Genomic DNA, 24,044 nt, shown 5'->3' with positions numbered 1-24,044 from the left:
AAGACATTTATGCATTTATGGCTTGGCACCATTGCCCTTTGAAGCATTGTAGGCTGGACCAGGCTCTAGTTGCTAGGCCCAGGAATGGAATTGAATCCTGTTGTTTTCATTACAGTTTCTAAACTTTTTCTTATTTACAAAAATAGAGAAGCCCAACCCAGGCTCAAAGAAGATAAGATGAGAGAGACAATATACATAAAATACAAATTTATATATATATGTTTGTGAATAAAAATAATAAGTATATACTTATAACTGTATGGGGTGTAAGGTAGACTGCACTGGAATAATTTTAGCCCTAATCAAAACACCACTGAAGACAATAAATTACACTTCCCTAGCAAAGAAGTAAATACAGAACTATTCAGAAGGCAAAGTGGAATTAGTATCCCATTTCTGTGACTAGCTACTTAAGTAAGTCATTCTGGTATATTTATTGCATTCTGGTATATTTATTGCAAAAAATATTAATAAACTTATCCTACTTTGTCTTACTCTTCTTTCAAGATAATGTGAAATGGAAATGGCATATGAAGGCAGATTGTGGAGTCACCTAGTACAAATGTAATTTTTCAAGTGGCAGAGGATAGTTCAGGAATTTCACCATAGTTAAACTGAATCAAAATAGAAGAGCAACCTTTAACCAGAAGTGAGAGATAGCTTCCTAAAATAGGACTAAAATATTATTTTGACTTCAGCTGCCCGCTGTTTTTAATGACACAGATTTTTAAAACTAAAAAACTATTTGAATTGGAGAGTAGAAATTCTCTAAAGAATTTTTTTTTTCAAATTCCCTAAATCTGAATATCTACATGCTGTACTTGGAAAATCAGATTAAATGTCCAATGTCACTAATCACTATTCAAATATAAACATGATTTCTGACATAGAGCTGAAATGATCTACCTTTTATACTCAGAAGGTAATGATTTCCCAGGCAAATCTGTTACTGATATGACTTTATCATTGCACTCAGAATTTCAAATTGATTTTAACCTGGCAAAATCTGAGTAAAAATCTTTCAGTAGTTACAAACACTTTCAAAATTGTCTGCAGTATCAAACTGTGTCATAATTTGAATAATTTATTGTGAACATTTTTCTTCAGACATTTTAGGCAATGACCGTGCTTCCTGTCTTCAGTCCTTCTGAGATTAAGATCTTTGTCTTCTTTCTAAAAAGGTGTACTTCCTCTCTGCTGCTATTTCATTGTATTTTATTTTGTGGTTTATTGTATTCGACTTTCCCAATTGAGAAACATGGTTGGAGAAGAAGGCATTATGTGCAAGCAATTGGTATTTCACTGTCATTACAGACTCAACCCGAGAGCTATTACTATTGGCTTGTTTATCAGGATAGAACTCTGGATTTGTGACAGACATGTTGCAATTCACCTCTAATGAAGAAGCATAATTTGTGCTCATGCAGCTCCAATGAAATCAGTAGGATTGCTGAGATCAGTAGGGTTGCTGAGATGAGAATCAGGGAACAGATAATTTTAATTACCAGGCCAGATGTTTACAGCAAAAAAAAGACTGTCAATACTTTGACACCGATGATAATAAAAATCTTATATATATTACTCATATTTTACAAACACTAAGGAATAAGATTTGATCCAATCACTGGTATTAAATAAGCGTAAAGAATGGAGACTAAAAAAATTTGTAATGACTTTCCTACTTATGCTTAAAGGCAGCAGGTGAAGTTCATCTAAGTTGCAGTAGATTTTTGATATGAAGGTAGACTGTAATGTAACTTTAGAATTCAAGATTAAAAAATAATAACAGAACCCGTAATATATTGCATTTTCCTACAGTGATCTTTCACTACGACAGAATTTTAATGTCTCTTTAATAACATTACAGTGAAATTGTGATGTATGATTTTAAGGGACAAATATTCTGAACAGAGACATCTAACAGTCTTAATATTGCAGGCACTGTACTATACTCAGTACCTATGGTTATTTTCTAGGCTGTTAGTTGCTGCTTAATGTATGAACCTTTGTCCTTTGAAATAAATGAGTATGGATTCTTTACCAAAATCTTTTTAAAAAAGTTTTTCCAGAATCCTTCTTAAGTGTACAGGAGGCTTTTCTGAAGATGAATGAACTAACAGGACAAAAGCCCATTCGGTATTCTAATTTAAGAAAGATTAGTAATTTTCTAAATAAATAATTCTTCACCAAGCATCAAAATAATGGGTAGAAGTTGTCCCATCTGAAAATATCAGGTATTGTAAAATGCTCTATAATTATTTTCTGATGTGCAACATTGCTTTCAAGTCAAAACATTCTTGCTGTATGAAATTCATATAACAAAGTTAATATAATATAAAAACTGAGAGATACTGAGAGGAAGCAAGCAGAAAATCTGTGATCTGTAGCTGAGTAGTTGGGATTGGACATTCAGGCTTCAACTTCCAGCTCTGGGTCCAAGGTGGAGGTGTTTTGGGAATCTGAAGAGGTAAATTGCTAGGCACTGGTGAGGTAGCTACCTAACGGAGTAAAACTTTTCACTTCTGGCTGAAAAACAGAAATAAAATCTCCCTTTCTAGACTCAGTAGACACCTAACAGTCAAAAAGGATTATGACCACTGTGTCTTTTTTTTTTTTTTTTTTTTTTTTGAACACCATATTTTGGTAGTTGAAGCTTTGGCGACAGAATTTAGTATCTTCAGAACATACAGTCTAATCAAAACACAGCAAAAAGCTATACGAAAGCAAATGCTGATGAAAGAAATTATTTCACACAGGAAAATGATAATGTCATTAGACATGCTTTCTGAGGCCAAAAGAAGAAGAAAGAATGAGAAGAAGAAGAAGAGGAAGAAGAAGAAGAAGGAGTAGAAGAAGAAGAAGAAGAAGAAGAAGAAGACAGTATTCCCCACATTTTTAAAGGTAGCCAGTGAAATTTGTATTTAAATTTTGAGCATTTTAGAAACTCTTGTTGGCTGAGGATCTCATCTTTTCTGTCCTTGGTGTCATACAGGAAATAGGGGGAAATGCCAATAACCAAATGTTATTCTGGTTCTGTGAGCTGGAAGATTTCCTCCTTCCTTTTGCTGAGGTTGAGGAGCAGTTCCTCTCCTCATGTAGGGGAATTAAACATTCAAGCTCTCTCAGGAGCAAGAAAATCTTTTGCATCCTTGTTTCTCATGCAAGCCATTGAATTACTGTTATGTGATCCATGTTAGAGTTTGGGGACTGTCATACTCCTCCAATCCATCAAGTATAAGTAAAATCTGGCTTCAAAACAAAGGTTAATTCCTCTAGATAAGTCAGAATATTGTGAGAACTATTTATTAAATTAGCTTTTTGAGGAGGCTGTGGGTGCACCAGGAGGCTCTGACTAGCCCGACCATCCCCAGTGGGAGCTTCCACCACACACCCTTGCCTGCTCGACCCACAGCTTCATCTCAGCTCTGGACAGGGCTGGAGCCAGGGCCATGGCTCATGCATGGGCTGTGTCATGCTCATGCTGTGCCCAGCCTCCCACCCTGCTGTCTCTACTGCTCATGACCCATACTGGTGCATGGTGATAGCCAAACTGTGGTCATCCCCATACTGTCCCAGCTCACCTCACTGTGGGTTGCAGGGTAGGGAAGACAACATCACTGCTGCTCACTGATGTTCTTCTATATGAAGTTACTGTACCTGCATGTTGAAAGCTGACTTGTGTGACCACATGACTGAGTAGCAAACAGAAGTTGTTTAACGTAATTGCCAATCATGGAGTTCTAGTCAATCAAAAATTTGGGGAATGATTAATCTGGATAGTAGTACATGCTATTAGATGTCAGCAATGCAGTGGTTTTCTGTTATTTTAAGTATTTTTTCCCTTTCAGGTCAAGGGCCCAGTGTCACAATGGCCCATACTGCATCCAGCCATGGAATCATAGACTCATAGAATATCCTGAGTAGGAAAGGACTCACAAAGATCATTGAGTCCAACTCCCGGGTCCCCAAAGGACCACCCCAAAATCAGACCATGTGTCTGAGAGCGTTGTCCAAACGCTTTAACTCTGGAAGGCATGGTGCTGTGACCACTGCCCTGGGGAGCCTGTCCCAGTGCCCAGCCACCCTCTGGGTGCAGAACCTTTCCCTAACTCCCAGCCTGACCCTCCCCTGTCCCAACTCCATGCTGTTCCCTCAGGTCCTGTTGCTGTCCCCAGACAGCAGAGCTCAGCGCCTGCCCCTCCGCTCCCCTCGTGAGGGAGCTGCAGGCTGCCATGAGGCCCCCCCTCAGCCTGCTCTGCTCTGGGCTGAGCAAACCAAGGGACCTCAGCCGCTCCTCATATGTCTTGCCTTCCAGACCTTTTACCATTTTCATAGTTTCCTTTGGACACTCTCTAATAGCTCTGTGTACTTCTTATTTTGTGGCACCCAAAACTGCACACAGTGCTTGAGGTGAAGCCACATCAGTGCAGAGCAGAGCAGGACAATCCTTTCCCTCAACTGCCTAGGAATGCTTTGCCTGATGCACCCCAGGGTACGGGTGGCCCTCCTGGCTGCAGGGTACACTGCTGATACATATTCAACTTGCCACTGACCACAATGCCCAGATCCCTTTCTGCAGGGCTGCTCATCCCCCACTCTGTATGTATAGGCAATGTTGCCCCCACCTAGGTGAAGAATCCATCACTTATTCCTGTTGAATTTCGTACAGCAGTGATTGCCCGGCACTCTAACTTGTCAAGATCTCCCCACAAGGCCTGTCTATACCCAAGGGAGTTAACATCGCCTCATATTTAGTATAATCTGCAAACTTAGTATGCATTCCTGTCCTGCATCCAGACACTACCTCCACATCGAACCTTTCCTTTGCAAAAAGAAACCCGCTTGACCCTGTAGAGAGGGGTGTGATTTAAAAGGCTTGGAGAACATCACTGATTTTGTTGAGTTGCTTCCTAAATTTCTAAAATATCGAATCAAAGCATAGGAACCAAATCAAAGAAACAAGGGGTTGTACATCTACCATTTTATGTCATTAGCAAAATCTATATAGGTTTTATTCTGGTTGGACCCGCAGAGCAGCCTCTGGGAGACTGCTGACCTTAAGGAGCATCACCTGGGTACATAGCTACTCCCTTGCAAAAGCAGTGCTATGGAAATCACAGAGCATTTACAGGAAGTGGCAGCAAACTAGGAAGAGATTGCTACATTCTTTAGTTAACATTGCTTGGGAAACTGATTTCCCTCCCCAGATGGAAAACGCAGAGGGACATCAAGGAGGCCAGAAGAGAGCTATCACACAGGGAAGGGGAAGCAAGGTCTAGGTAAGAAGTGATCCCCTTTAAACACAGCTTTATGTGCTTCTTTTGAGTCGAAACACCCGTGGTACAGCACCAGCGACAAGTGCTGGACAGCAACATCTGGCTGTTCCACTGTGATGTCACTCTGACGACGTGTGGGTGTCATGGTGATGCTCAAGCATCTCCCACCAGAACGCCCAGGCAGACCAGCTGGGTCTCACTTGCTGACTGGCAGGACGAAGACTAAGCTGGCCACTGAAATGGCTTCAGGCGGAAACTTCAGTGAAAATGAGACAAAAGAAATTAAAAGGGAGCCGCTTCCAGCAGAAACTTCACCTGTTTCTGCTCCAGACAAGCTGGTTGAATCCTCAGAGTCCCCTTCTGCTGAGCCTCTGGGACAGGATAGAGGAACAGCTTGTGATGGTGCTGCAGCATCAATAAAGGAAGAAAAGGATTGCCCAGCTTCCACTGATAACTGTGAGAGCAAACCCTGTAGTTCTTCTGAGGAGAGCGCTGTCAAAGCCAATGTCTTCTCCTTCCTCAGTTTCCCAAAGAAACTGTGGCATCTAGTTGAAAGCAACGAGTTTAAGACCATTTGGTGGGGTCGCTGCGGAAACTGTATTGTGATTGATGAGGAAATATTTAAAGTGGAAGTGCTGGGAAGGACCGGGCCTCAGAAAATTTTTGAGACTGAGAGCATGAAAAGTTTCATTCGTCAGCTTAACCTGTACGGATTCACCAAAATGCAACAGGACTTCCAAAGATCTGCCTCACTTCCTGAATTCCTGGCAGAAGAAGATGCATTTTCTGCTCACAGGAAGGTACATCACTTGCTCCACACACGAACCAACACTCACAATATTCTAGTGGGAGATATGGGTGTAGGCCTTGGCGATATAGGAGATGAGGATGACAGTAAATGTTCTAAATTTAATGTCTTTCTCAGGCTCGCGTGGAGGTATTTTTCAGGTGGCGTTGATGAGTGGTAGAAATGTGGATACAATATATTTGGGTAATACTCAATGAGTTTAAATTCATGGAATGGAAAGATAGATAAATCAGGCTATGATGAGTCTACTCAGTTTAATATATTCGCAAGAAATCTTGCTGTGCCACATCTGAATTCTTTTTTCAACTGTGGGATGCATATTAGCAGTGTAGTGTTACCTACATGTTAATTCCACCCAGAAGCATCTGAAAAGTTATGGTATCTGGGTTTCTTGATCAATTATTTTTTATTGTTTTTGGAAAATGTTAGCAACTAACATTCCTCCTTTGCATTTTTTAGTTACTCCTCTACCACAACCCCAACTTCAAGAGAGATTCTCCCCACCTGCTCGTCAACTGCAAGCGCCGTGCTGCCCTGAAGAGGAAAGCCACGGCTGCCCCTGCAACGCAGGCGGATCTGTATGGAAACTGCCCCAGCAGCAGCCCAGGCATCCAGCATGGGTGGGGAGCAGATGCCGGGCAGGAGAAGGACGTGATGGCAGCAGCTCCAGCAGGAGACACGCAGACAGCAGCCCCCACAGGGTCCCCACTCCCAAAGCGCCAGGCAAAAGCCACCCCCCAGGCTAGCGGTGCCCATCCAGCCTCATGCACGGATGCTCCCTCCCTGCCAGGCCCCGCTGCAGAGGCAGCAGGCAGGGACAAGCAACAGCCTCCAGCCTCCTCCCAGCTGCCACCACGCAGCAGCCAGAGCCCATCTGCCTCTCCTACTCCCACACGGTACTACTTTCTGCCTCTCATGGGAACCGCCTCGGCACCTACGCACCAAAACGCGCCAGCTCCACGGTTTCCCTGGGCCGCCATACCTCCCTTCCGTCCATTTGCAATTCCTGGGCCGGCAGCAGCCTCTGCCACGGCCATGCCGAATCCAGCCGACTGGCAGCCCTCAGCAGCCCCACACTGCCCAACTTGCACCTGCAGCCCAAACAAGGCAGCTGCAGGCGATGGGCTGGAACCCTAGTGCAGGACCCATTGGAGACAGTGGGGAGAGCGGCACCCAGTTACAGGTTCCTAGTTGTTCCTAGTTGTTCCTAGTTATTCATAGTTCATAGGCTGATTGTTTTGAAAATAATTGTTTGCGTAATAAACCTTTTACAGTTCTCCTGTGTCTTTTTATTATTATTCCTATGTACATTTTTATGGTGTAATCTCAGATTGAGTTTGTATTTCATTGCTCAGAAGGAAGGAGAAGCAACTGTTCTCACATCAATGTAACGGTTTTCTCTAACAGTCAAGCTCTAGGTACTTAGACATAGAGAGTAAAAGACTGGGTAATGTCGGCATGCTGCATGCACCGAGGATGCTCTTCCTAATGATGACTTCTGAGGGCAAGTTGAGAAAGTCTAAATAACAGCATTTTAATTATAGAAGACTCAGAAAGGGAACGTCACCTTCGTAGTAGGGTGAACGCTCACAAGGGTAACACTCTACATTGCCAGGCGGTAACAACCTGTGCTGTAATTTCTGAGCTAACATTCATGAGGGGGCTGAGAAATCAAGTGCTTTGGAGAGGCACCCCTGAAAAGCAAGAGAACAGAGTTCAGAAATGATGAAAATATATATATTTAAAATATTTATGTTTATAGAAATGTTGGACCACTTGCTGGGTAAGGAATTGGCTGGATGGTTGCACTCAAAGAATTGCAGTCGATGTCCGGGTGGAGAACAGTACTGAGTGGTGTTCCTCAGGGGCCAGTATTGGGACCAGTGCTTTTTAACATTTAACATCTTTGACAGTGTCATAGACAGTGGGATCAAGTGCACCCGCAGTAAGTTTTCTGATGACACCAAGTTGTGTGGTGTGGTCGACACACTGGAGGGAAGGGATGCCGGCCAGGGGAACCTGGCTCAAGAGCTGGGCCTGTGAGAACCTCATGGAGTTCAACGAGGCCAAGTGCAAGGTCCTGCACCTGGGCCAGGGCACTCCCAAGCACAAATATGGGCTGGGTGGAGAATGGATTGAGGGCAGCCCTGAGGAGAAGGCCCTGGGGGTGTTGGTTGATGAGAAGCTCAACATGAGCCAGCAATGTGTGCTTAAGGCACAGAAAGCCAACTGTATCCTGGGCTGCATCAAAAGCAGGGTGGCCGGCAGGGCGAGGGAGGTGATTCTCCCCTCTGCTCTGCTCTCGTGAGATCCCACCTGGATCTCTGCATTCAGCCCTGGGGCTCCCAGCACAAGAAGGACACAGAAGTATTACGATGAGTCCAGAGCAGGGCCCCAAGGATGGATCAAGGGGCTGGAGCACCTCTCCTGTGAAGACAGGCTGAGGGAGTTGGCGTTGTTCAGCCTGGAGAAGAGAAGGCTCCAGGGAGACCGTACAGCGGCCTGCCAGTACCTGAAGGGGGCCTGCAGGAAAGCTGGGGAGGGACTCTTTGTCAGGGAGTGTAGTGACAGAACAAGGAATAATGGTTTTAAAATAAAAGAGGGTAGAATTAGATTAGATATAAGGAGGAAATTCCTTACCATGAGGGTGGTGAGGCACTGGCACAGGTTGCCCAGAGAAGCTGTGGATGCCCCATCCCCGGAGGTGTTCAAGGCCAGGCTGGAAGGGGCTTTGAGCAACCTGGTCTGGTGGGAGGTGTCTCTGGCCATGGCAGGGGGGTTTGTTCATCATTATAAAAGAACTGATATTGTTGTGGCTCGTTTGGAAGTAATAATATTTATTTGTAGCAGGAATGGGAAAATAATTGAATTTTATCTACTGAAACTTGGTAATGCTTCAATTTAAATGAGTAGAGAATAAAATACAACCTAAGTACAAGCTTTTGAAGATTAACTTGTAGAGCTGAGCCATTTATGGACATCTAAGGTTGGCAGTCTTAAAAGACTTGATTTTCCACGGTTCTGTGCTTACAGTTTTCTGAGCATCCTTTTTAAGTGTTATCAAATTGGTCACCATTTTCTAGTCACCATTTCAAAGTTTTGACTATTTTCGTAAGAGTTAAAACATTGATTTTGCCGCTAAACTTTAAAATGTAAGTGCTACGCAGTTGTTTTTTCTTCTCTCCAATGTGAAACGTACCTAAAGTTCATCTAAATTGCATTAGGGAAGATCGGAATAGAACTTGACGCCTCCTGAAGTTTTAAGAGATGCACATTTAGATAAATCTGATTCATTAACACTTTGTTAGCCTAGAAAATGTCGTTATTTTTATTAGCTTTCACAGGTTTGCACTCTAGTAATAGATCCACACAGAGAAGGCTTTCACAACTAGGAAACTGTTTCATGACAAAATAGGATCTTGACAATTTGAAGATGTGTAAAGACTTCCAGAAATTGCTTTGGAATGGGTATCAGCGATCCAGGGAAGCAAGCCACTGAAGGTATTGCACTTTATTTGAAGTCCATAACATAACACTAGAATGATTCTATCTCCAACCCTCTCCAGAATAGGGGCAGGGGATGAGAGGGGAAGGATGCTCTCCGTGTTCTCGTTAGCAGAACTGAAATTGGATTTCATGAGCTTGAACAAAACGCTGTTCAGGGAGAACAGCGGACAAACAGAATGAGATCTACACAGGCTTGAAAAGAGTTAGTTGTTAAGAGGGGGTGACAGGAATGTCAGTTAAGAAAGGAAATAGAAGAATCTGGAGAATTCTTATATACTTGAATTTGTATTTAGTCCAGTAATGATAATTATGTTGATTAAATCTCAGTTGTATTTATGGAGAAAGTCTTTACTGAACAGTTTATCTTCGATTGCTAATGTTGCGGGGGAGGGAGGTAGAAGGAGAAGATCATTGAGTTTAGGGACTTTTTTTTGTCTCAGCCTACTTTTAATTTTTTTCTGTAACATTGTACCTTGTCTGATTGTTAGGATGACGCTAAACTTAATGAGGAGTTTAAAACAAAACAAACAAACAAATAATAATAAAAAAAAAACTCTTCTAAATGAAATCAACTAGAAAAGATGAGAAGGAAAATGAGGTCACTTTTCCCCTTTTATCTCCTTAGTTTCATCTTATTTTCTATTTTCAGAGTACCATATTGAACTCATGTCTAGGTTCATATAAGAACAAGCTTACTGCATGCAATTTGAGATCCTGACTGGAGTGCAGGCAGTTTGAACGAAATAACCAATAACATCTGATTCACTCTTGATTACACATGGATTCAAATGTTGCAGCCTAACTAATTGTGCTGTTTTTACCCTGCTGGGCAGCCGAACTCCAGTACAACTGCTCTCTCACTCCCCCTCCTCATAGAAAGGGGGAGAAGAGAGTACGATGGAAAGGATGGAAAAAAGGGAGGGGGAGAGGGGAGATAAGGATAATTTAGTTAAAGTGAAAAGGAAGAGGAAGAAAACAAGCAAAAGCCGCATGGAGGCAACAGGGGAAGAAGGAAAAACAATTATTCTCTAATTCCCACCAATGAGCGATGCTTGGGCCCATCCTCGGAAACAGGGCCTCAATACATATAGTGGTGGTTTGGGAGGACAGACGTCTTCATGCAGAGACACCCTCCACCCAACCCATTCTCCTTCCCCACCTATTACTGCAGACTGACACTACATGCTGTGCAATATCCCTTGAGTCGGTTTAGGTCAGCTGCCCTGGTGATGTCCCCTCCCCACCTCTTGCCCGCCCCCTGCCTGCTGGCTCTGAGGAGTTTGGAGGGAGTCTGGATGCTGTGCCAGCCCTGCTCAGAAATTTAAAATTAAATAAATAAAAAAAGTAATTAAAATAAAATAAAATAAAATAAAACAATAAAATAAAATAAAATAAAATAAAATAAAATAAAATAAAATAAAATATTGGTGTGATAGCTACATGTTGGCTGTTCTAGCTACAAGTGCAGAGTACAACCCTTATATAGGCCCCTGCAGGGAAAGTTAACTCAATCCCAGCCAGACCCAGTACACTAATGTATATGAAGTATAGAAAAGGTATAAAGGTGCAGAAGGGAAAAATGCAAAACAACAGAGGAAAACAAGCTGAACCCTAGTTCAATCCACTCATAGTCCAAACCTGGGAGAAAAAAAAAAAAGAAAAAAAAAAAAGAAAAAAAAAAGAATACTGGTTTAAAGCAGCAAAGGCAGGAACAAGATACAGCAGCCACACTTCTGTAAGAAACTCCATAGGCATGCAAAGAATATCAGCTCATATTCTGACACCCCAGTTTTGCATACTGCAATCCCAAATATGCTAGGGAAAATAAATAAATAAAAAAATACATCATCAAACCAGCCACACACACAAAATGTATGCATTGAGGAGAAGTGGGCAAATGTGTGTCTGATGCTTTGTGAAAAACCTTTCCCTAATATCCAACCTGAATCTCCCCTGACGTGGCCTTATGCCATTCCCTAAGGTCCTATCGCTGGTCAGCAGAGAGAAGAGTCTCCCGACACTGTATTTGTAAGATAACGCAATTGACTCGTAGTCAAACTCAGATTCCTTAACATGTTCTTTAACTCCAGTGTGTGAAGAACAGTCCTGTCGAGGCCTACTGTGGCCTGTAAGCCTGAGCAAGACTTCGGTCAGGCGCAGGAGTAGAGCGTACACCCCAAGAAGAGCAGAGCGGGACATGCACTTCCCTCGACCGGCTAGCAGCGCTGTGCCTGCTGCACCCCAGCATACAGTCGGCATGCTGTTGACTTACATTCAACTTGCTGCTGACCAGAACCCCCAGATCCCTTTCTGCGGGGCTGCTCTCCAGCCTCTTGTCCTACAGCCTGTACAAATAGCCAAGTTTGCCCTGTCTCAGGTGCAGAGTCCGACACTTCCTCTTGTTGAACTTCATGTGCTTGGTGATGGCCCAGCCCTCTAACTTGTCCAGATCCCTCAGCAAGGCCTCTCTGCCCTCAGGGGAGTCAGCAGCTTCTCCTGATTTAGTGTTGTCTGGAAATTTACTTAGTATGCATTTGAGTCCTGCGTGCAGATCATTTTTAAACACATGAAGAGATGTGGCCCTAAAACAGAGCCCTGTGGAACCCCACTAGTGACAGGTCACCGGACTGACATAACCCCTTTGCTACAACCCTTTTGGCACAATCCACCAGCCAGTTGCTCACCCATCATATAATATATTTGTCTAGCTGTGCGGTGGGCATTTTGTCCAAAAGGATACTGTGAGAAAGAGTATTGAAAGTTTTGCTGGAATGCAAAAAAGACTACATCAGCTGGCTTCCCTTGGTCAACTAAGTGCGTGTCCTTGTCAATAAAAGGAAATTCAGTTAGTTAAACAGGACTTTTTCCTCATGAATCTGTGTTGGCTATGACCAATGACTACATTGTCTTTCAAGTGTTTTTTCGGTAACTCCCGGAATAATCTTCACTATAATTCTACCTGGCACTGAAGTGAGACCAACAGGTGTGTGTTCTCCAGGTCTTGGGCGTGGGCTTGGGCAGCCTGCTCTAGGTGGCCTTGCTTGAGCAGGGGGGTTGGACCAGGTGGCCTACAAGGTCCCTTTGAACCTCAACCAGTCTGTTGTTCTATTTCTGGAAAATGCTCCTCAGTTCTGCGGCAGCAGTGCATGCAGCACTCTGTGCTGATGTGCGCCCACAAAGTCCTGCACAGATACTCAAGGACACTCAAGCATTAGCTCACATGAACAATTTATTGGCATCTGTGCACAGGCTGAAGCTCCTGGTGGGAATGGACTCTCTCCAAGAGTTTGAGTGGTCGCTGCCTCGGTGCTAACAGCTGTCTCTGTTGCAAACCTGCATGCACCATCTTCTTCCACTGCATGGGGTAAGGCTCCTCAAACTGTGGTTTGGCTGTGGAGAAAATGTGTGGGAGCAACTGCCACTGCTCGTTGAGCAGTGTCTTCTGCATGTCTGATGTGCCCAAGGGATGTCTGGGATGGGCAGACTCTTGCTTGGTCCCTGTGCAGCCGCAGCTGCAAGAGGAAATGTCTGAGCCTGTGCAAAATGGCCACTCAGGCTGTGCCAGGCTGTGTGAGGGGAAGGCAGGGTGAAAATCAATGACTATGCTGGCTACAGGACCACGGCCATCACCAGCTTCTGAACAGGGGAGACCATCCCAAGGAGAACGTTGCCTCTCTTGTCAGCACGCTGCTACACAGGGCTTTCCCTCTCCTTTCTGTCTCCCTTATCCTACCCTCTTCTTCCTCTGGTAGCAGGTCATCATCTGCCACCAGCTGTGAGCCCTGCAAACCCAGCTCTGTGTGAGAGGACCTTTTCCACTGTCAGTGGAGTTGGAGGAACCTTCTGGTGAGCCCAGCTCCAGGAGCCAGGAGCTAGAAGAAGTTGAGTGGGCCATTTGTTCAGAAGGCTGGGGACAAGACCATCTCCTCAGACACCCTTTCACTGCCTAAGAGCAAGTGGCCAAGGTGGTTCTTCTCCAGGCAAGAGCAGAGGTGCCACAGGAGGATCAACCAGCCACAAGTGGCAATCTCTCCTGCACCAGGCTTAACAGAGCTCTGCGCATCAGGTGGTGAATCCCAACCGTCTTCAAGGCATGGGGGGGAAAAGCCTTTGGCCACCAGAATACAGGTGCGGATCTGCAGACATTTGAGGTGGAAGCAGTGGTGGCGGGCATGCCTGGCCGTGTGCTGGATAAACTGCATCTCTGTTGCAGCACAGCTCTTTGGTGGCGCCGTGCTGCTGGTGAAGCTGGCTGCAGCCTACTCGATGCTCATGAAGGTGCCCGAGCCATCTAGCTGCACCCCAAGCATCATTTCGATGGAGTGCTCTTGGAGGCACTGGTCAGCCTGAGCCTGCAGGAGCAGTGGGAGGGCAGCACCGTCAGGCAGCAGTGGCATGACTGTGGAAGAAGATCCTAGCTGCTTTCACTGGGGTCTGGAACCAGCAGATGGTTTCCTCCACATCCAGGTAGGAGCCGGTGCAGAGGGTGCGTAGCAGGCTGGGCTCCTGTCCTCTCCTCAGCTTGTCCTCGGGGTGGTGGAGGAAGCACAGCATGTCCCCCACCAGCCGCTCCCTTGGGCAGGCGCACTCCAGCTCCATGCGCAGGCAGGAGTTCCTCGCTGGCGTCTCCCCCGCGGCACCCAGCTCCGGGTGCAAGGTGTGCCCGGGGGGAGGCCTCAGGGGCATGAGCAGGTGGCAGAGGACGTTGTCCTCCCAGGCACTCCAACCTTTGTAGAGGCAGCCCACGCCGATGGCTGGCTGCATCTGTGGCTTGAAGGTGTTCCTGGAGAGCCCTCAGCAGGCACCAAGAAGCTCATCCACCAGCTCCTCCATCACTTTACATGTGTCAACCATGTATGGTGCTGGCCACTGGAGGCGATCAGCCCAAACTCTGCCCACATGACAGGTGTCATCACAGTCACTACATTCTTTGACCTCTTCTTCCTCCTCCTTCTCCTTCCCCTTACTTGTGGAGCTGCCCTGCTTGCTGCTGCTGCCCAGCTCACGGCTCCTCTTCCTGAGCCACCAGCAGAGCCCAAAGAGCAGGACAAGGAGGCCAGCAAAAGCCCAGAGCTGCCACTGCTGCAAGGCAGTGAAGAAGAGGGCTCCTGGGGCCACCCCGCTCTGCTCCTGGCTCCTCTCCTCCACCTCGTGCAGCAGCTGAGACATGTCCTGTCTCAGCAGCTCTGCACACTGCTGCATGTGCTCGTGCACATCCACATCCATGTGGTCAGCCACCAACCACGGCCTCTGGGCAATGCCCAGCACAGCCAGCGCAAGGAAAATCACTCGAATCATGGCCTGCAGGAACTGCGTGCCACACTCACAGGTGGCCAAGGCCACAGTGTGGCAACGCTACCAGCTGGTGTCCCTGATGACAGCCCCCCTGCTGTGACTTGTCCTCTGTGCTCTCATGGGCCCCACAGCTGCATCACACCAGTCCCTCTTGCCTCGCCTCACACCTGCTCAGATCACTTACATCCAAAACTGAACGTCCTCTGATGAACTGTTTGCTAATATCTCGGGTCCTGTGGCTGTCCCCAGAGAGCAGAGCTCAGCGCCTGCCCCTCCACTCCCCTTGTGAGGGAGCTGCAGGCTGCCATGAGGCCCCCCCTCAGCCTGCTCTGCTCGGGGCTGAGCAAGCCGAGGGACCTCAGCTGCTCTTCATATGTCTTGCCCTCCAGACCCTTCACCATCTTTGTAGCCCTCCTTTGGACACTCTCTGATAGTTTTATATCCTTATACTGTGGTGCCCCAAACTGCACACAGTACTCCAGGTGAATCTCCAGCTGTGTAGAACAGAGCAGAGGAGGACAATCCCTTCCCTCGACCAGCTGGCAGTGCCATGCGTGATGCACCCCAGGGTACGGGTGGCCCTCTTGGCTGCCAGGGAATACTGTTGACTCATGCTCAACTTGCTGTTGACCAAAATGTCCAGATCACTTTCTGTGGTGCTGCTCTCCAGCCTCTCATCCTCCAGTATGTACATATAGCCAGGGTTGCCCCTTCCCAGGTACAGAATCCAGCACTTGCTCCTGTTAAACTGCATGTTGCTGGTGATTGCCCAGCTCTCTGATTTGTCAAGATCTCTCTGCAAGGCCTCTCTGCCCTCAAGGGAGTCAACAACTCCACCTAATTTAGTGTCATTTGCAAACTTACTCAAAACACCTTCACCAAATCCTACATCAAAGTTATTTATGAAAACATTGAAGAGAACTGTCCCTAAAATGGAGCACGGGGGAACCCCATCAGTAACTGGCCAGCAGCCTGAAGTAACCCCATTCATTATAATGCTTTAAACCTGACCAATCAGCCAATTTTTCACCTGTTATATTATGTTTTTATCTATCTGTATGCTGGACGCTTTGTCCAGAAAGATACTGTAAGAAACAGTATCAAAAGCTTTACTGAAATCCAAAAAGGTCACATTAACTGGCTTCCCTTGGTCACAGAATCACAGAATGTTAGGGATTGGAAGGGACCTTGAAAGATCATCTAGTCCAACCCCCCTACTGGAGCAGGAACACCTAGATCAGGTCACACAGGAACGTGTCCAGGTAGGTTTTGAATGTCTCCAGAGAAGGAGACTCCAAAACCCCCTGGGCAGGCTGTTCCAGTGCTCTGTCACCCTCACCATGAAAAAGTTTTGTCTCATATTTAAGCAGAACTTCCTATGTTCCAGCTTACATCCATTGCCCCTTGTGCTATCTTTGGATGTCACCAAGAAGAGCCTGTCTCCATCCTCCTAACACTCACCCTTTACACCCTTTCAGTCTCCTCTTCTCCAAGCTAAAGAGACCCAGCTCCCTCAGCCTTTTCTTGTAAGGGAGATGCTCCACTCCCTTAATCATCCTCGTGGCTCTGTGCTGGACTCTCTCAAGCAGTTCCCTGCTCTTCCTGAACTGAGGGGCCCAGAACTGGACGCAGTATTCTAGATGTGGTCTCAGCAGGGCAGAGTAGAGGGGAGGAGAACCTCTCTTGACCTACTAGAAACACACCTTTTAATATGCCCCAGTATGCCATTGATGCCCCTAGTGAGCCTTTTATCCTTGATATGACCAGAGACAACGCAAGGTTGAGTTGTTCCATCACCTTAGAAGGGATGTAGGTGAGGCTGAATGGTCTATAGTTACCCGGGTCCTTCTTCTTGCCCTTTTTGAAGACCGGAGTGACATTTGCTTTCCTCCAGTCCTCAGGCACCTCTCCTGATACCCATGACTTACCAGAGATGATGGAGAGTGGCCTAGAAATGACTTAATTAGCTGATCAACTAGCTGGGTGACCTTGTAATAAAAGGAAGTTAAGTTTGTTAAGCAGGACCTTCCCCTCATGAACCCATGTTGACTGTGACCAGTAGTTTCATTGTCTTTCAGGTGTTTTTCAATAACTCCCAGGATAATCTTCTCCATAATTTTACCAGGCACTGAAGTGAGACTGGCAGGCCTGTAATTACTGTGGTCTTTTTTCTTGCCTCCAATCTTAGCCATTCTGTGTTTTGGTAACATGAGGATATTACTATGCATTAGTGGTGAACTTCAGCCCAGAGGTCTAAAAAAAGGCCAGTGACTCCCGATCACAAGATTAACCACCATAAGAGTTTTCTGTTGATTCTCTGACAGAGGTAAATTTGGCATCCCTGGGAAAACAAACAAAACAAAACAAAACAAAACAACAACAAAAACAGCAGTTAAATCTAGTCAGTATTTCAGTACTTGTGAAACTTGCTGTATTCATGGTTATAAAAATCTTTCCACATTAAGCAGACAACGTGAGAAGGTGGTGCTGATACTCATCCATTATGTGCCAGCATTTTTCTGAATAGACTGACCCCTCTCGGAAGTGGTCAGCCTTCTGTCTGCTAAGGCTGCAGCTTGGGCAGTTGCTGGAGATGACAAATGTCTGCCTTGGAAGAATGGGCCAAAGACTGTAACTGCACCAACTGGACCATTTCAAATCTGGTTGAGACTAAAAGCTTTCAGGGTAAGTTCCAGTCTCTCCTTGAGTGAGTGTCAAAATTTCTGTGTGGTTCAGAGGATCTGGGATTTCCTCCTCAGCCATCATCAACCCATTTGAAATGTAATCATAATTGGAAGCTACAGACAGAGGTGCTGTATGTGACAGGAGAATTTGTAATGTCTTCTAACTGGAGAACACTGATAATGGCCCTAATGGGCCAGGGGAGGCTCTGGGAGGAACTGAGTATGAACAATAGCAACTCTGTTAAATAAGGACTTTCACTTCTCTTTTTCACTTCTCTGGGCAGCTGGCATGTAACTTGACTAAATTACCCTGGAAAATAGGAAAGCACTGGTTTCTCAGTCCAGCCCCCTAGAAATTCAAAACCAGCTTTTTTTTTTTTTTTTTTTTTTCAATATAAACAATGAAGTGATAGATAATTTGTATCCTGGTCCTTCATCTCCTGCCTTGACTTTTCATTTGGGCAGTCACAAAGTCACTCTGTTTTGACATAGACAGATTGTTTCTTTCTCCGTTCCTGTCTCTTTTGGTCTACATTAAAAATGTGTCATCTTCAAAATAGAAGCCTTTGCTTGCATGTTGGCTGCACTCTCTATGTTTTGAATTGCTCTTCCTTTAGCTTTTACCTTATTGGGGCTACTGGAGATGTAATCAACAAATCCCAGTATTTCCAGTCATTTTTCTTGTAGAGCTATCTGAGAATAGTTCTTTCCAAACATAATGTCTGGGACCTGTTACTGGATTATTTCCTCTCCTTTTATCATGATAAACAAATGAAAACAAGGGTAGGAACAGAAGAGTCCCACACCAAATTTAGCTAAAAAATTATCCTTAGTGCTCTCTGCTGACAGACTGTGCAGAGATGCACCATATGTGCAGGGCTTCCTATGGCACATGGTGTTTGGATAGAAACAAGAACCTTTAGAAGAGAGCAGATGTAATTGTCAGGACCACTTATATTAAACTTACTGAATTTCTCTGCAGGATAACTAAAACTGATAGACAAGAGTTTTCCCGTGTTTTCTGTGTGTGTGTTAGTTACATTCAGAATTTGAAACAGATATTGTTGTTCTTCAGCTGTACCTGTTAATTTAGCACAAATTGTCTCATTCAATCCTTTTTAGTCACCAGTTCTAAAATTGCATAGAAGTATAATTTATGAGAGTACTGACAGGAATCTCTGTTATATGGAGTTGGGGAGGATAATAAAGGCTGTATCTATGGAAAAAAAGGGCCATTCTGGGCAAAATTGCCAAACTTGACTCATTCTATGCACAAGAGATTGGAAAAGATATGAAAATTTGAGTGTGGAAAACAAAGAGAGGAAATGACTTTGCAGGACAGTAGCCAGTGAATAATTTAGCTATTTGGAAGACTGAAATACAAAGCAGCTTTGGTTATGTGACTTGGAGAAGTCTGAGGCTTTATTTTCAGACATAACTACCTAAACTCATAGGATGTACTTCAGGTTTTATTTATTTATTTTTTTTCCAATCTTTTTTTAACTTTTCTGGTTGTTCCAGTATCTATAAATCTTTGGATATTTATTTGAGAGTTACAAAAGTGCTATGAAAAGGTATATTCTGATTAATAATCCCGTATTTGCTTTCATGTTCAGGTTTATATATCCCAATGTACTGAACAAATGTCTTTTTTTTTTTTTTTTTTTCATCTGGCAGACAAGCAGATACATTCAAAAGCATGGCTTACTTTTTTTTTTCTTTTCTTTTTTTTTTTTTTCTTTTCTCCCTGCAGGATTTGAAAGATGGTGACAGTACCCTGACCACTAATGGAAAAGAAAAGAAGAAAAGCGAGAGTATTCTAAGACATTCATTAACAATAACATTATCTCAAACTCAAATTCAGGGGAAAAATGATTGAGGATTAGATCCCCGCAAACAAAAAAGAAGGAAACAGAGGCTATGTAAAAGCTATGACTTTTTGACCCAGGATAATCCTCCACATTTGCATTGAGCTAACTTAATGCGGATGTTAGCAGGAGGCAATGCCTCCATCTTCAGTTGCACTCACCGGGGAAGAAACTCAGGGAGGAAGAGCAAGACTAAATCCTAAGCGAGGCTTTAGTTGGGAAAGTATAGAAGAAGTCAAGAGAGCAGTCAGGTCCTTGGTTCATATACAGCCATGGTTTAGTTACATGATTTTGCTGTTGCTGACTGCTCTGCTTGCTTTCCTCTGCATCCATCAGTCTCCCAGAACTGCAAAATTAAGCCTAGTTATAATGCCCACCTGCTTCCTCCCTGCTATTAGATATTTCAAAGCCTTGAAAATGTATTTTTATTTATGGTGGATAAAGGTGGAGTGCATGCATATATGTGTGTATAAACAGTTGTTTCTTTCAGAATTGGTTAGTCTACTGTCATTGGGCTGCTTTGCTCCTGAATAATCTGTGGTTGCCAGAAAACTTGGACTGTTTTGGTCAGCTATGAAAGGGAAGAGCCTGTGAAAGCCTTTTAGATTACATTGTCAATGTTTGAGTGTCCAGCTGTCTGAGTAGACTCTGAGGCATTGTCAGAAGTATATTTCTCCTCAGTGAAATGACGGTGTTTCCACTGACAGACCAAAACTGTGTGTGGTGGGAGTAGATCTGTTTAGCAAGCCATTAAGAAACACTTAGCTGTTGTATATGTAATCTTTCTCATTTGCTTTGGCAAGTAAAACAGGGAGATGGACAGGAACTGCTGGTCAGTTAAGATCTAAAGCCGAAAGCCATCACCTAGGGCTGGAGTCTCAACCTGCTACTGAAAAAAGTCAGCAGAACAACCACATTTATGGAGGTGGTTGTGGAGTCACAAGGCTTGCAGCTTGGTACTCTTAAGAGGTGCCTCCTGGCCAGGGGGTTGGTCTTGGGGTTCCCCACGATGGAGAAGGCTGGGGGTGCGCCCACCCCAGGCCCCAGCCTTACAGTGAATTTGCTCAAACTGAGCCACTGTGCAGAAGGCAGCAAAAGAGCCACTGACATCAGAGAGAAAGACCTCTTCTTCATTGGGAAGTGGGGGAAGACTGATAACAGCAGTGCTGCTGCCTTTTAAACCAAGATGTTCCTGGAGGAAATGCACTGCCCCTCCCTGCTCCACACAGAAATTGTTGGGGATGATGTTTTTCTGTCACAGGATGGGCGTAACCCCCTTGGAAGTCATTTGAATGTTTTACCAGAAAAATAAGTCTCAAGGCTGTTATGCTCTTGATAAACCTTGCACCAGAGAAATGAGGAGGAGAAACCTGTTGGCTTCCATATTCCAGCACAGGATGAGAACAAATTCCATTGGCCTCTGGGGGAGTAACTCCCATCTGATGCAGGAGTACGGGTTTTCAGGAAGAAAAAACAGATTTTATTGAAATAGTACACTGGTGTCCAATGTCTTTTTAAAAAAATGAATCACTTATTGTGACTTACTTAACAGTTACGCTCTTACACTGACTCTCTTATAGGAACGTACGCTTATTTATACTTGGTTAAATACAAGGCATAGTTCTAACTTGCACATAGTGATGTATTTCTGCACGTCTTTCTTCCCTGACCACATAAATGATGACTTGTATGGAATTACAGGATGCCTGGAGAGAAAAAGTTTTGGACAAAAACCTCTACTACTTCTGCTTACAAGGGAGAGACAATTCATTTACCTGGCTGCACAGAAACACTGGCTTTTTTTTTTTTTTTTTAAACGCTCTGCTTTATATTTGCTTCCTATTATAGTTTCAGCTTGTTCCTTCAGACTTATATCTTTATTCTGTGTGATTTTTCAGTTGATTGGACAAAAAGGACAAAAGGACAAATATCTACCCATTCCTTGGAAACTCTGCTACATATTCCAAAACAAAGCAACAGACTGAGTCAGAGGATGTGACATTTTCATTTGTGCAAGTCAGGGATTATTGACGCCACAGGTAATTATTAATTAGGTGTTTCCAAAGCAAAACATGGAAATGCTGAATAAACCTCTAGTGTTAGGATTGGCACATAGAAAAGTGTGATTGGGAGTTGAGGATATTTTACAAAATACAGAGGAAGTTCAGACATATTCTGTACTAAAAGCAGGTTAGAATTAAACATACATGGTAAGAATTGAGTGGACTGATAATGATTGTCCATTAACAAAAGAACAGTTATCTTCTAACCTGTCAGTGTAGCAGTTAGAGGTTGTGAAACAGATTCCACAATAATATGTAGTCATCCAGGGATTTTTGCAAGGTAACTGAAAAGGCAAAATGAGCTGTGTACAAACTACATATATCAAAGCAACATATACATACAATTTTTATAAGACACATGGACATTGAAACTCTTACTAGGATGAATTTCTTTCAGCAAAGTCTTAGCTGCCCTCTTCAACTGGAAATATTGGGGAGGAGAGATTTATAATCTTCCGAGTATTAATGCTTGCCAGGGTCTTTGTAAGTATGAGGAGCAAGTAGCAGTGCTTAGCAAATGGGAACTGTATCTGTGAATGTCACTTTAACTTTCCTTTAGCTCTTGAAAAGTTTGCAGGCTGCTGATTAATGTGATGTGCGTTTAATTATGAGTGACTATTCTAATCCTTGCAATAACTAATATTAACTACAGTACTGTTGACAAGGAGGGTGATTTACAGGCAGAGTGTGATGGGTTTACTGGTTTGGCTGAGTGGCTGTGGCAGCTGGAGAAAACCTGAATTTTCGTTTTCCCTGCAAATCTCTTGGTCTTAGGCTCAGTTGGCTGTTGACTTATTCCCTAAAATAAATTTGCCAGCTTTGAGGTTGCACCTTTTACTGGCAGTGACAGAGTGGTCACAACACAGATGACCATCTCAGGGGACTGCTAGACAGAAAGGAGGCTCCCTCACTCCTCTTTACCACGGACTGTCCTGGCAATGGGAAAGGACTGTCTGTTCCATAGCAAAGGGACTCCCCTTTTCACTTACATCAAGGTAGCAGTTGCTGAACACTTCAGAAGTGATAGAGAGCTTCTGATTCTTCCAGTGAATCTCCTTTAAGGAGGGGATAATTAGATCCTTCAGTGAAAGAATTATAGACCTGAAGGGCTCTTTTGTTCCTCTCAGCCACCAGTCTTTCCTGGGCACAATGTGTAGGAGAACACAGCTTCAGGAAGAATTCAGAGTAGTATGCTCTACTCATGCTCACTCTAATTTTCCAATACACTAGTTACTAATCCAATTTGTTTGGGAAAAACAGTGGCTTAGTTAGGAGTGGGAGAGAACATGCGAAAGAGCAACTTCCTCGGTATTTTTTGCCAGTCTATGTCCATCTGCAAGTGACTAACTACTACTCACTTCCACAAACATTATTTATGTGGATATTGGATGAACAAGTAGGTGGATCAGTTCTCATGTTGCTGCATTATAGCTCCCAGTTCTTCTTAGATTTCTCTGGCCAAGGCACAAACTACCCCCTAAGTCAGTGGTGAGTGCCATTGGGTATCCTCTGGTTTCCTGCCAGCAGCCTGATCTGCAGCATATATAAATCAACTCATCCAGGCTAACTATGTCAATCAACTAACAGACTAACTACATCTAGTGTAACTATGATGATTCATCTCAGTTAAGGATCTGGATCATCTTTTTCAAATTATTTTTTGCTTCCCACACTTTCAATTCATTTTAATTGAGTTTTCCCTTAGGTCATAAGGTTTGCGTTGGCTTCCTGCTGTTCTCATTAACATTGCATTTGCCCAAACTGAGAAATTCAGCCCTCACACATTTTCAGCTCAGACTTGGTATTGGACTATTTTATCTGAGTTAAGAAACCTGCTTATTAAAACCACCTATTGCATGGGTCATAGTAGGACTCTTTCTCCTTCTTTATTTTCCTCTTTTTTAATTGGCATATCACATTTATTAAACATAGGTCACAAACATAATACTTAACCAGAGTTCAAGTGACAGCACAGCAACAGTTTAAATTGGCAAGATGTTATTTCCAGCTGGTGAACAAGTATATTGGGGGAGACTTTTTCTTATCTCTCCTTGTGAATACTCTGACAATGTTCAAGTCTCCTTGGAGGCAGGATACCATTTCAATATGATTCCATTTTATATTACTGCATTTCCAAGCTGATTACAGAGCTATTCTGGCTTTTCCATGGGACGATAACAGTTCTTTATAATCATGTTTAACACTTTGTTATCATTTATGCCTGGTTATGTCACCTACAGACCACCTCCATAAGGGTGCTTAGTGTAGTTGCTGGCTGAGAAAAAGGGATTTTCATTACTTCTGCCACTGCCGCGTTGAACAAATTCTTCACTTTTCTCTAAGTTTATATCCACTTCTCATAAGCAGGAAGAAAAGATGAAAGAATTAGTCTGACACCTGCTGAAATGTGAAAGGAGGACAAATGGAATGACTAAGTGATGTATATTATATCTGTAAGATGTTCAGAGCAGAGAGAAGTGCTGTAGAGTAATACTTTTACAATGAGGAAATCACAGTTCTGCATAGCGTTAACTCAGGAATTA

The 24,044-nt window shown here is 44.0% G+C and overlaps 1 protein-coding gene across 1 annotated transcript; it reads left to right on the top strand.

Annotated features, from left to right (window-relative positions):
- Positions 1–5,419: 5,419 nt before the first annotated feature.
- LOC118247790 (heat shock transcription factor, Y-linked-like) lies at positions 5,420–7,221 on the top strand. Its single transcript, XM_035546052.1, has 2 exons — positions 5,420–6,076; positions 6,544–7,221. The coding sequence occupies exons 1-2, from the start codon at positions 5,420–5,422 to the stop codon at positions 7,219–7,221; spliced, it is 1,335 nt and encodes a 444-aa protein (XP_035401945.1).
- Positions 7,222–24,044: the final 16,823 nt, after the last annotated feature.

The sequence above is a fragment of the Cygnus atratus genome, chromosome 1 (assembly GCF_013377495.2).
Source record: "Cygnus atratus isolate AKBS03 ecotype Queensland, Australia chromosome 1, CAtr_DNAZoo_HiC_assembly, whole genome shotgun sequence".
Lineage (NCBI taxonomy): Eukaryota > Metazoa > Chordata > Aves > Anseriformes > Anatidae > Cygnus > Cygnus atratus.
The sequence above is the reverse complement of the archived record's forward strand: the minus strand, read 5'-3'. Positions and strand labels throughout refer to the sequence as shown.

What these genes read in the sequence shown, in the direction of transcription:
- LOC118247790 (XM_035546052.1), top strand. Translation starts at nt 5,420, where the DNA reads ATGGTGATGCTCAAGCATCTCCCACCAGAACGCCCAGGCAGACCAGCT. An exon ending in CATTTTCTGCTCACAGGAAG is followed by an intron (nt 6,077 to 6,543) that starts GTACATCACTTG and finishes TGCATTTTTTAG; the next exon opens with TTACTCCTCTACCACAACCC.